At 36.7% G+C, this 13,510-nt stretch overlaps 1 protein-coding gene across 1 annotated transcript in view; it reads right to left on the bottom strand.

Annotated features, from left to right (window-relative positions):
* LOC115625160 overlaps positions 1–12,627 on the bottom strand; it is a 56,112-nt gene extending 43,485 nt beyond the window's left edge. Inside the window, exons 1-2 of the mRNA XM_030520089.1 lie at positions 12,570–12,627; positions 9,577–10,187 (exon numbers count right to left, since the gene is read on the bottom strand). Of these exons, the coding sequence (XP_030375949.1) occupies positions 9,577–9,885 (309 nt within the window). The 5' untranslated portion in view covers positions 9,886–10,187; positions 12,570–12,627. The remainder of the gene's footprint in view (positions 1–9,576; positions 10,188–12,569) is intronic.
* Between the last annotated feature and the right edge of the window lie 883 nt (positions 12,628–13,510).

Genomic DNA, 13,510 nt, shown 5'->3' with positions numbered 1-13,510 from the left:
GGCCAGAAGTGAGAGAATACTTGAAGAACACATGTGTCACACCTTTTTTACCCTTTTTTGAGACATGTAAGTGTTCGTTGCGTTTGGTGTTTGGAATGGATATAAACTCTCATAATTAAAAATTTGTAATTGATAAAATGGCGCGATACCTCGGAAAGTCAAGCAAGTAAATTTTTTCCACCTTTACTCCGCAATATACTTGTATTTTAAAATGTTAGTATTTTTGCGTCAAATGCTTCCTTTCATTTTTTCTTCACATATTTGTCCAAATTTGTCCAAATCAAGAAACAAAACGGCAATTGTCCGTCTGAAAAAACTTGGTATGTGGGCTCTCCTATTTTTAACCATTCCATAATGGCTTCTTTGCTGAAATATAAAGCATCGTTTTCAACAGAGTTCGTAGGTTTTGGCCCATTGTGCATTGTTGGTGTTAAGCTGCTTTTTTCCTCTACCATTATTTTGCTTGAGGTCAAGAGTTATATGCTCACACACCCACACACGCACATACACACACACGCACACAGTCACACTTTTTCAAGCAGTATGTATTTGTTATTCTACCGCCCCTTGTATTTGTTTGCGTGCTTAAGAGTCGCTATAGATCCAGAAACAATGGCAGGCACTACCCTTTGTTTTAAGCGGGGCCACGTAGTGTATGTGTGTGCGTGTGCATGTGTGCGTGTGAAAGGCTGTCTTGCAACTCATTATTGAAATTATAAATTATGCATTCAATGTACTTAGTTACTTTCTGGCACAAACAAATGCAAATGGCCGAATAGTCCTGATGCTGCCTGCCAGCCTAATTTGAATATAAATTTTCCTCATAAATATAAACAGGCCGAACTTTTATTTGTCGGTTACAACATGTCCGGCTATGCCGCCAAGGGGTCTGCAGAAGGTCGTGCAACTTTTGCCCAACTAGCATAAAACAAATAATGGCCTCAGCTCGAGCAACAGTACTACCGTAACTACTCAACCACACAGCTTCGCACAGCAGGTCAAGACAACAGTAACAACAACAACAACAACAACACAAACAACAACAACAATGCGAACAACACTTCAACTTAATGCTCGGCTCGCTGCCTTCAATTGCGTCGGCGTCGGCGTCGACATCGGCATTTATGCTGTTTGTTAATATTTAAACAAAAGTTTTTGTGTTCGAGGATATTTTTGTGTTGCCTACTTTTGGGGGCGTCCGTCTTGAGTGCGCCATTTTCTCGCTCGCTTTGTGTTCTCTCACTTATTCCCTCGCTCTCTGGCTCACCACCTCACCACAGTCTTCAAGTTGTTGCCTGCTTTGTGCGCATATAAATTATGCCGCTAATTAAGTGGGTGCCATGCTGTTAATATCAAAATGAATGGCAATTATCAAGGCGATGCGCCAAGGCGTTAAATGAAGTGGCCGCAGTGGCGGAAGCACCGGCCAGACAGATAGGAGAGACAGATGGGCACCACAGATATTTGTATATAACGCCTGTGTGAGTGCTTTCGAAATACCTTTTGGGGAACTGCCAAAGTGCTTCTTTAATGTCCTTACATAGCAGCTGTATTGCTCTTAATCGTTTTGGTGGCTCTTTGTGTTGGTCAACAATTTCTTGAGCCACCAAAGTAAAGAAATAAGCCAAATTGAAGCAATAATTATATCTGCATTTATCCGCTTCATTTGCCTTGTGTACGCTAACAAAAATGTGTTTTTATCCATAAATGAGACTAGAAGCTGTGAGATGAATGGTTATCCATGTCCAACTGACAACTGCTTCACTAAGGCCAACCAAAGCTAGGCCAGGCAAACCGTAATAAATTTGTTCTTTGTTTAAACAGAGAATCCATATTATATGTAATCCACATTCATTTAATAAATATATAATACGACACTCTAGAAATACAACATTCAGAAAGCACAAACAAATAAAAAATGGATAACTTATTAGAAAATCAATTTTGAACTACATATTAAAAGATAGGCTATTAGTTATTCAAAAAAATTATATCTTCTATTACTGCATTAATACAAAGTTTATTTTTATTTTTTAATTTATTTAATGTCCGTTTTTTTTGAAATATGCAACGAAATAAGCGAAATGGAATAACTGCCGAGTCCAATTTATGTGTCATAACCAAAAAACCTTTTTATGGACTTAACATTTTTTTACTGCTCTAATTTTCAAACTAAGCAAACGATGCAAATTAGAACTGATGTTTATTTTCGTGTCTGCTTTTTTTATGTATGTATATGTGCTTTATTTGCCTAAAAATACAAAATGTTGCCTAAAGCTAGCCTTATATAAAAAAAATCAGAGCTTAGAACAATATCTTTGCATCTGAAATATGAATATGAACATCAGTGCAAGTATAATTTGGAGTTAGAATCTATTATTAACAACCTGATCCATTATGACTAAGCTTGAACTTGACCCAAACACGTCAGCACTAGAATGAAAATTACCTGTCAGCAAACCAGTAGTGTAAAATTGTTTACTTTCAATTTACATGAAGCGGAATGAATGAGCTCATCTATAGTTCATCCTGCAGCCGATTTATTGATAATATTATTAAAAATCATTTTAAATGATGCTAAATCGTGTTTTCTTTTATCGAAGTATTTTCTTACAAGTACCAAGAAAACTCCAGGGAAATCACGAAAAAAGTCTTCTTCACATATAATATTAGAATAAACATTTATCCGTTTGTTGGAGATAGTGAATGAATGATAATTGTACTATGGCTGCCTATTAAGGACTAAGAGAGTTTTTCCAGGCTTTTCAAAATCTTTCCAAAATGGGGTGAAGCCAGCGAAAAGTTTTATGCTGAATTATGTCACGACTGCTTATCAAATATATTTTATTTTTTAACAAATAATATGATTGTGTTAAGCTACCAAAACATTCTGGCGTCGCTAGAAAAAATACATTTCTGATAATAGCTGATTGATAAAAGACCAAGATATATATAGTAAATTATACACATTGTCAATTTCCCATTTGTGTTGTTTTATTTACACATTTTATTTATTTATCGTTTCAATAAAATGAGTTTTAATGGTCCGTTGGCAATTTGTGACAATTAATTCACACATGCCACTCTATTAGTGATGGTTGTTGTTTGCATAATGCGACAATTTAAAAAACGAATTAATGTGCTCCGATTGCACTGTAATAATAGCCTCAAATAGCTACGAAATTGACACTTGAAATATAATTCCCCATACAAATAATTGACACTTCAACAAAATCTCTTACATATGTGCACATATATTCGTATTTAAATAATCGTAATTTACATACCATTTTTTACATCTCGGAAATGGCATGGGGAAAAATGGTAAGCGGAATAACAGGAAAATTAATGCCATAAAACTCGAATATTTTAACAAACACGAAACTCGCGATACCTAGGGCGAAATTTGCATAAATAATTCAAAAGCATTTACAAAAATTCGTACAAAAAATTGCAGTAGAAATACAAATAGCGACAGCGACAGCATCACCTTCGTCATAAATTATATTGCCGTTTGGGTGCACCAGGCTGCCAATTGCAATTATTTGCAATTTGTCCAAAGAACTGCAACAAAAAACGCTGCCAGTGGCGAGCGCGAAATCAAATCAAATTTTGCGTTGGAAGCGCGATGGTGCACCAATATATTCGAAATTATGAAAGGAGGGAAGGAGGGAAGACAGTTATGGGGGGAAATTGAAAGTGAATTACGCGGGCGATGGGCGTGGCAAGTAAACGAGCGAGACGAGCGCCACACAATAACAATTTGGTTTGTGTGGAAGCACAAAATACATACACACACACACACACACACATTAAAACATATTGACACCTTTGGTGCAAAAGAAATTTGACACTTCCATTAGTACTGGTTCGTGATTCATGCATTGTGGAGGTGCGTTTTATATAGCTCGGCTCACGGATAGTCTCGGTCTAGCAGGGCCAATATATTGAACAACAGCTAATTTTTTAAATAAATAATTCTGTGCCTCTAAAGAAGCTCGCCCAGAAGCTTCACTAAGATTGATGGCGATAAAGGTGAGTCTGAATCTTGAAAAAGCTTCGCATCAAACGAATTTAATGAGCAGCAGAATATTAATGTAATTATTTGTGCAAGTATCTGCAATACGTCAACCTGTCAAACAACTCTCTTTAAGAAAATTGATGGACGATGGCTGAACGGAATTTACACAACTTAGGAAATTCATGCAAGGCGCGAATGCCTAAATGAATGACTTGCCCTTCGAATTGTTACCACCTTCACCTCCAGATTTTGAGTCCAACCACTTTTCCTTGCTTCTAGAATTCTTTTCTGAAGCAGCTGACATGATTTTGGAGGGTTACAAAAAATTAAGAAGTTCACGAAGAAGTGTGTGGATCCAAAGGTTGATTTCGTTAAAAAAAAAGGTAATCAATCAATCCACGATATTCTGCTATTAAACTATCCCGGTACTACTCGCAATTGGAAAACTATTGGAATAGTAATCATGGACAAATGTGCACACAAATTTGCCTTTTTCGCAAGTAGGCTCTAAAAACTAAATTAAACGAGGTTTGCTCAGTGGGAAACTATATTTTTGAAAAACCGAATTACTTGTGTGCAAATTAATTGTCCTTCTAAGCTAAGGTTTTACACACCTCTATTTCTTTAGATACCTATTCTGGATTATCCCGGTGGCATACGTGTATCAGCTCAGCTCAGCTGCTTAGTGCTTACTGCCCTAGAGATAGTATCGTATGTAGCCCGCCGAACTTTAGGGAACTAACAGTTAGGCACACTCATTCGACCATTGGCCGCTGCGCATGGCAAGTAGGTGTTAAATATTTAATGATTACCAAAGCGCCAACAGCAGCCACAGGCAACCCTGCCTACAATCAATGTTGCTCCCGTTGCAATTCGTTAAGTGCTCGCCCATGAACACACTAGAGAATAACACAGACACCACACACACACACACACAAGTACAGAGTATTGCAAAATTTATACGCAAATTGGACAACAGCTATGCTGCCACATAAACATGTGGGTAGTCAGTCGGCTGCACGTGCTGCGAATGTGCAACAGCAGCAAAGTGCCGCAAAGTGCTGTGGAAAACTAATTGAAATTGGCAACAGCGGCGAACAGTTGGCATAAGTTTGCAGTTTGTCTCTCAAGTTGGCACAAACATTGCATATACGCCACGCATAACAAAGCACTTCTACAATCAGCGGCTGTATATATACTTGTATATATGTACATATGTACAAATACACATGTATATATCGCAGCACAGTGGGATTCCGCCATATCCTCGCATAATAGTGTCGTAAGAAGTACACGTTAAATACTTTTTTTACGGAATATAACTTCAATAAAACTCTGCTCTGGTACTTTTAGGTAAGGGCATCATATATAATATAATATTTTTTTAACATGGCAGTATTGATTTTGTTCCAGCGAGTCCTACCAATACACCTAATTCTGTTTTTACACGGTAGATTTCTTCCAGAAAAAGTCATGTACAAAACCCGTGTAAAAAAATACATTAATCATATGCAAAAATAGGTAATTGGTTCGTTATCTCCAAAATCAGTGAAAACCAAGGGTTTATGTTTATTTTATTAAATCACATATATATTGTGCATAACGACCCATATAAAAATGGTTTTTAGCTGTTTGTCAGCTGTGTGTGGTTTTATTTAATTTAAAAAATGCCTTCGAGAGGCTGTGGTAATACTATCTATAAGAGAGTGTACCTTTAAGTCACTGTAAATATCAAAGTTGGTTACAAAAAAAAACCAATGGAATGCGTCTTTTTGGTTTTTAATTGTATCTGCTTCCAATTCTCATTTATGTATATGGGTGTTCCAAGTAAGCCTCTTGACCAAATGTCAGGATAAAGCTATTTATAGATACGTAAGAACAATTCCTCCTAAAGATAACTTTACTAATATAAAGCAGTTTGTCGTGGCTGTCTGATTGACTGGAAGAGCTAAAAAGCTGAAATGTTGACATAAAGTTCTTGCGGTAGTGTAGATGAGCAAACTTTGTTTTTACAGCGTTCTTGACATATTTTTGTGGAAAATTTTTAACTGAAAAATATTACATGTTTCGGTCATTAACAAAGTATAACGTTCTGCTGAGCACTTACTTACTATTTATTTTGCACCTTTCAGTTGAAGAGTTAAATAACACATAAAATTTGCAATTGGTAACGAATAACGTAACAACTTTTAAGTAATTCCTACACAATTTATTTAAAAATTAGTTAAGGGAAGAGAACACAAAAATATACGATTTAACAAATGTGCCGGGCAATGACTTGCAATAGATACTAGGGACTAATGAATTATGTGGTACATACATATATAGTAAATAAATCAGTTAAAGCATATGGGCGCTCACAATCTTTGAATTAATTTATAAACACTTTTAACTGTTAAATTAAATAAAAACCGCTGCTTACAAATCAATTTATTTTTTAGCAAACATCACGCACTTTAATTTCAACTTGTGTATTTACTTTTGATTTCATGAACCGCATTCATAAGGTACTTTTGAAATGGAAGAATAAGAAAATGAAATCTGGTCAGATTTACTGATTGTCCTGTAAGTATCGATTCAAAATCGTTTGCATTTTTGCCGAAATTCCTGTAAACTGGTGAGCAAATTAAATTTTTATCAAGTTGACAATTAGTAGTTCACCTTCTTTTTCACATACAATGTACAATAGTTCCAAAAGGAGAACAAAAACGAGAGTCGCAGTAGCTAGCAGCGCTAATTAATCAAATAAACTCAAAGCTCGTAAACAAGGGTCAGGCTCGATTAAGTTTGGTTAATCTTTGTAATACACTTATTTCTTTGTTGGTACATTTTTGTAACCTTTTAACTAGTCAACCCATTAGCCTCTCCACGCCCCCATTTGTTAAAATTAATATAAGTTAATGGTCTCAAAATCATGAAATGAAATTATCAAGAAACGGACATCGCTCTATCTACTGGTCCACGATTAAATTGTGTCTCACAGATTGTTAAAATATCACACAGTGCGATATACTATTGTATTATGTATTAGTATGCAAGTGACTGATTTGCATAACCAATGAAGAGCAAGCTTCGGAGAAGCACTTACACATATTTGTTTTATTTATGATGATGTTGTAAGCGTCTACTACGAACAGCTCAAGTGCCGATCATCAACAATGCAGCCATGACTTGAATCTATATATGTTTGTCACCACCTCACCATAAAATCACAATATGGCGCTGGGGGCCACAAGGACTCTGACTAATCCTAGTAAATTATTGATGCCTCAGCATATAAGTATTTAAGCACCATATTGCTTATGCCCCCCCCCCCCACATTTGGCAATAATAATCATAAATATGAATAAAGTAATTTCAAGAGGAAACTCTTGTGTTGTGGAGGACTAGAGGGTGCATTTGTAATCTTTTTTGTGTATTATGTATATCAGTAAAGGCTGTTACATAACAACACATACATACATACATATCATTATGTATAAGCATACACTTTATTTATTCTCCTACTTATGGACATGCTTATTAGGATGCGGGAAGATATCGCGGCGCTTACTTTAAGGTCTGATCCTGTTGGATAATAAATTACTTGAAAATGTGAACTCCTCTATGACGCTTATTATAGCATTTATTTTTATTATAGATTATTTTATTTATTTATACTGTATGCTGTTTTGCAAAGAAAATATATTTGTTTACAAAAGCCCACTTCATTTCCTCCAATTTTGGGCTTTGGTTTTCTAGATGTTCACAGCATAACACTAATTTTTTCGATTCTTACTATATCCGAATTAATTCAACAAAACAGTTTGGTTAAATTTTCTGTGAAGAATGTAATTTTTGAACCCGGATTGTTCAGATTATTGTAAAACCCCTTCGACTATGTCAAAATATATGTATATTTATGAATGGCATACAATTTCCATGGTGGGTCGAGAACAACTAAAGACATTGCTAATGCTTTTGATATTTCTAATGGGTCAGTCAAGTCAATTTCTCTTAGAACAGTCAAATATCGTTTACTTCCACAAAAACTCTGTACCACACCAGTTCTTCCTGACCTTTTCGCCGATCTTGCGTGATTTACCTCCGCAGGTCTTCTAACCATTTGATAAATTAAAAAACAGCACCTCTGGGACACCGATTTGACATGTTTGAGGGATTCAAATAATATATAGAAAGGTAGTCAGGGGCATTCCAGAAAATTATGTTTTGGGCTGCTTCGAGGATTGTGAAAGTTGTTGACATATGTGTATTGCATCCAAAGGCACTATTTTAATGGATATTATAATTATTCTGATGAATAAATAAATATTTTGAAAGTTATAAGCGAATTTAGGGGTATTTTTTGTACACATATAGTTTGTGTTGAAAGGCGGAACGGACGTCGTACATTTGTACAGTAAGAAAGTTTATTTGGGACTGACTTGCTTTCTTTTATTACATTCTATTTATGTCCATTTTGGTGTGTTTTGGAGAAGCTAAAACACAATTTTTTTTACGAGTCATCATACGTTATACGCGCATGCATTGCATGCAGTGGACCATGAAAAATGAATGACCATCCCAGAAATACATACTTCAGTATTTAAAATATTCGGAATTGAGTTATGGGCGTCTCGTTTTCATCATTCAATATCATATTACTTAGATTTGATCGGAAAATGACTGTTTGCTCTTAGCCCCAGGATCTAAGAAGGATTATCAAATCATTTTATTTGGAGATCTTCTGTACAAAGGGCTTCCGTTTCATAGCTTTTATTGGTTCCCCAGCCAATTTTGCCAACAAAATTGTGTTGTTTTGCTTAGCCCGCCTGCGTACAATAAAAACCACATTAAGACAATGAATTTTTCTATTTGCTCTCGACTTGACAATCCCTTGTTTGCTTAGTTCAACTTACAGCATGAATGCTGATTAGAGCACAAGCGCTATTTTGAAAGAAAACAATATCGTAGATGTCGTTACATCCGTAATAAACACAGAGTGTCCATGCAAGCAGAGCCAACTATTTACTTTGCTTTTATAACCAATTTATCTTTAGCCCGACGATGACAACAAAAAGTGGCAACATGAAACTGTCAGAGCGTCCAGTTCAAACAGGATATATTGCCAATACAATGGGAGCACGCACACACACGCACAAATGCAGAATACATGACGACACAAAAAAGGAACAGAAAATAACAACAACATGGCCATAACAATAAAATGGAAACATCAACTCGAAAAGTCATCGATGGGCAAACTGTCGAAAGACGCGCTCTGTTTGTCCATCTCAACATTACAACGAACATATACCCTAGAGTACAAAAACAAAAACAACAACAACAAGAACAACAACAATATAGCAGCAGAAACAATGAGGAGCAATGAAAGGAAATGAATGGGTGTATAAATGAATGAATGCAACGATTCAATATCTTTGGTTTTTTATTTGCGACTAAGCAGCCAATATCAGACCAGCCAGTTAATGGGGGCTTGTCAGTCGTAGAATGAAGACATGCATATTTGTAGACCCATTTCACTTAATGAGATTGTTAAAGCGACTGGGACTTACCACACAGAACTTCTCGCTCTTCTTGGTGCACTCCTTCAGATAGAGGTGTGCAATATCCTTGGTGTAGTTGAGGCAGGGCGTTATAGAGCCCACACCCTCATTGTACTGACCACACATGTGGCACTTGAGGCCATCGGCAACGCCAATCCAACCGCCACATAACAAAATGGCCGCAACGAGTAATGCCATCATCTGGCGACCTCCAACCCTGCCAGGTACTGCACCTGCAGCTGATGCTCTGCTTGAGGATTGTGTGTGTGAGGGGGCAGCTGCTTTTGTTTGCATCTCCTCCTGGTTGACACGCGACATTTTCGTATAAATTGTGACCTTTGCTGGAATGCTCACACGCTCGCACGCACACACGTATGCACAAAAAACAAACGAGCGCACTTTCACTAAAATTGCAATTTGGCTTTTGTGTAGTTCTCCTCGTCCGTCTCTCTGGGCTTTTGTTTTTGTTGCGGTTTTTTGATTAATTTTTAGCCCCTTTTGGTTGTTTACTCTTTATTCTCTATGTGTCGTTATTTACTTTTAATGGTTTTTATTTATATTGTGTTTTATATTCGAAAATATGTTCTAACGGCCAAGGTTGTTTGTCTGCCTGGCTGTGGCTGCAATTTATTTATAAAACATTTGCAATTTCCATAGAATTTTCGACATGTCCAACATTTCAATAAATCTATTTTTCAAAGCTCCGCATAAAACACAAGAGAGAGATGAAAAATAGGTGCTCGATTGAACTCAGTGCTGGTCAAAATGTGGTAACCATGTTCTTCGTAGTTCAAAATTGCACACAAAGAATTAAATCTATGAAATCTGGAATCAGATTTTTTTTTAATTATTAAATTTAAGACCATATTAAATCTGATTCCATGACTTGAATTATTTAAAGAGATACTCGTACATCAAAAGGGCAGAATAAAAAGATCTCTTTTCGTCACACTACATAAAAGTCTTGTAGTTAATAGTACTTCTCCATTCCTGTAAATACATTACTTTTACTTGCATATAATTCACTATTACCCAGTACTTGAGGAGATAGGCGATGCACGATGGGCAGACAATGGTATTAACACCAACTACTTTAAATTTCTTCTTCTTGAAACTACAAGTATATTGATTTTTTCTCCTCAGCCAAATCTAACAACGAAAAAGAAGCGAAATATAAAGAAGCAAAAAGAAGCAGGGGCAGTCATTAAAATGTTGAGACCATCCAACGAGATTCGTTTGAGACCTAAACAGAGTAATGGATGCTTGTGAACAAAAAAGTAGTAGGCCAGATGTTTGGCCCTAAAACTACGACCATGAATGGACGTGAGAAAAGGGGGTCATATTGTTGATGGCATATCCTCGTGACAAGCTGTAAACTATTAAAAAGGGAGAAGGGCTTTAGTTTCTTAAAGATTTCTGTTCCTCAAGTATATTCTTCCGGACTATATTTTAAGCCCTTTCAATTGAATTCTAACTGAAACATTCAAGCCAAATTTAAAGGCAAAAGCACCTGTCACTAAAAAGTTAGGTTCAGCCAATATTTATAGTTTAATTGGATTTATACTAAATATAATATATATATATATATATATATATATATTTATTTCTACAAATATTGTAAAGCAGAACCTGATGTTAATGTTAAAAAACAACTGCACACTATTTCCGCCCACCACAATAAAATGTGGCAAATTCAGACTGAATATTATACAAAAGTATGTTCAATAAAATAAAGCTAATCATCTTGATTTGAAAAACTTTTTCAAAATGTTTTTCCTAGTTTCGGGAGGTAAAAATATACACATTCCGCTTGAATTTTATGTTTCTGTAATGAGTTGTTGATAACTGCGTAAAGTATAATATGGTCTTTCAAATGCATTTTGGATGTACGACTTTTATCCAATAGCTTCCAGAAGAGGTCCACTTGAAATCCAATATCCATCAGTATCGACATTTTTGGGAACCCTATCATATATTTTATTCATACATATCACAATAGACTATTGTTTTAATATTTCCCAACTTCTCCGTCCTTGAGTCATTGCTGCGACGGTTACTTTTCTGAAAAGTTTTCGCACTTCTGCATGCATGCGCTTTTGCACCTTTTGTTAGCTGCTTGTCCCAGAAACGCGCGCGGCATGTCAGTGTTGCGAATTGGGAAGTTGACTGCATATAGTATGCCACGCCCAGCTTAGCTCTGTTTAGATATAGTTAATACGCGTGCCCGACTACCACACACACACACATATTTAGGAAACTTTCCAAAATTGTTTTCAAATTGGTTTTATGATTGCAATGCGCTTGGCGAGGTACGCCAGGGAGGCGCGAGCGTCAACTTTTTTGCGTACCCGTATATACTTGTAGTACAAATGCATCGCTTTCAGTTTCAATTTAATTTTGAATACTTTAAATTGAACGCCAAACCAAATCAGCACTATTCGGTGCCAACTCTGATGGTTTGGCTGTTGTTAAGTGGGCGGGATTTAAACACTGCCTATATACTGGTTCCCTAAAAGATATGAATTAAATTGGGACTGCAAATAGCATAGTGCCCGGTATAGTGTCTCTTTATAAAGCCAATTAACAAATGGTTTAATTAAACCGCACATCGCACATTATTGCGACCAGGGTCAGGTGGCCTTCCGTCTACCCCCGATAAGGGAAATATGCAATTTTGCAGCCACAACAAAAAACGAATAAACAAAAACAACCGTGGCCTGACTACTGATCGACCTTCGCTGAGACCACGCAAGCACACTCTGGCGTTATTTAAAGTCCAAGATCCGAGCACTCTTAGTTTATGTCATCGAATATCCCTGGTACAATATTTGTATTTCTCTGCAAATCACACGCGTAGGCTAAACAATCACTTGCTTCGTGAGCTGCATTCAAGAGCAGCAGCAACAGAGACAATAACAAACGACTGCAACCACAAGAACAACAAGCAACAAACACCAAGTAGCAGTAACAGTCACAGGCCGTGCCCGACGCCATCTACTGACCGTGCATCGAGCTGAGGGTGCCGCTTTCCGTGTCCGCTTAAACCGTCGTGTTTGAGTTGAATTCGTCGACTGCAGCGGCAGCATCAGCAGCAGCCATCACGGTCGCCAACGCCAACGCCATCACCATCATCGTCCGCTGCTCTTCGTCGCAATCGGGTTCGGCTTCGGCTCTGCGACATCGTTTTGGCCTTGCCTTCGTATTGGTTTAACTTTGATTCTGGATTCCTTTCAACTTCGTGTGGATGGCGCGCTTCTTCTCTGTCTAGATGCTGTAATGCTGCCTCCGCACATATTTCACATACATATGTATGTACATATGTACATATGTATGCACATACTTGTGTTTTGAACAAATAATTCATCGATATGCGAAAAACTCTTATTACTGAATACCTATTGCACCCAATTCCATGCACTTTTCACTTAACAATAATAAATACAAGTATTTTGTATTGATATTTTATTCACCCCTATTTATAAGAATGCCATCATAGTCGGTCCCTACTGTACGCAACAGCAACAACAGTTTTAAAGTAACATACATTTAACAGTGGCAGCGATTCTAACGCTAACATTAATGTTCGAATTCCGTAAATTTTATTTTATTCGGAAACAAATGGAAAATAACAAGTTTAACATTTTCCTTCTCTGCTGGAAGTACTAGTACTAGTACACTTCGATTTTTAACGATTAAAAATTGCAACTTTCTCTGCATATTATTCTTTTGAATTATTCTTCTCCCTTTAACGAAATGTAGAACACCCCGAATGTTAACGAAGGGGTAGCAAAAGGTTGCCACCTTTTTGATTAAACTTCGCGGCAAGCACGAAACACACCACACGCTATGAATTAACATACCACATGGTTGAATTGGAATTTTGAAATTTGATAGGCCACAAGAGTTTATATTAGCCTAAAAATAGTGCTACCATACATTTAAA

The sequence above is a fragment of the Scaptodrosophila lebanonensis genome, unplaced genomic scaffold (assembly GCF_003285725.1).
Source record: "Scaptodrosophila lebanonensis strain 11010-0011.00,11010-0021.00 unplaced genomic scaffold, SlebRS2 tig00000072-arrow-pilon, whole genome shotgun sequence".
NCBI classification, from domain to species: Eukaryota; Metazoa; Arthropoda; class Insecta; order Diptera; family Drosophilidae; genus Scaptodrosophila; species Scaptodrosophila lebanonensis.
This window is presented reverse-complemented; position numbering and strand designations above follow the sequence as displayed.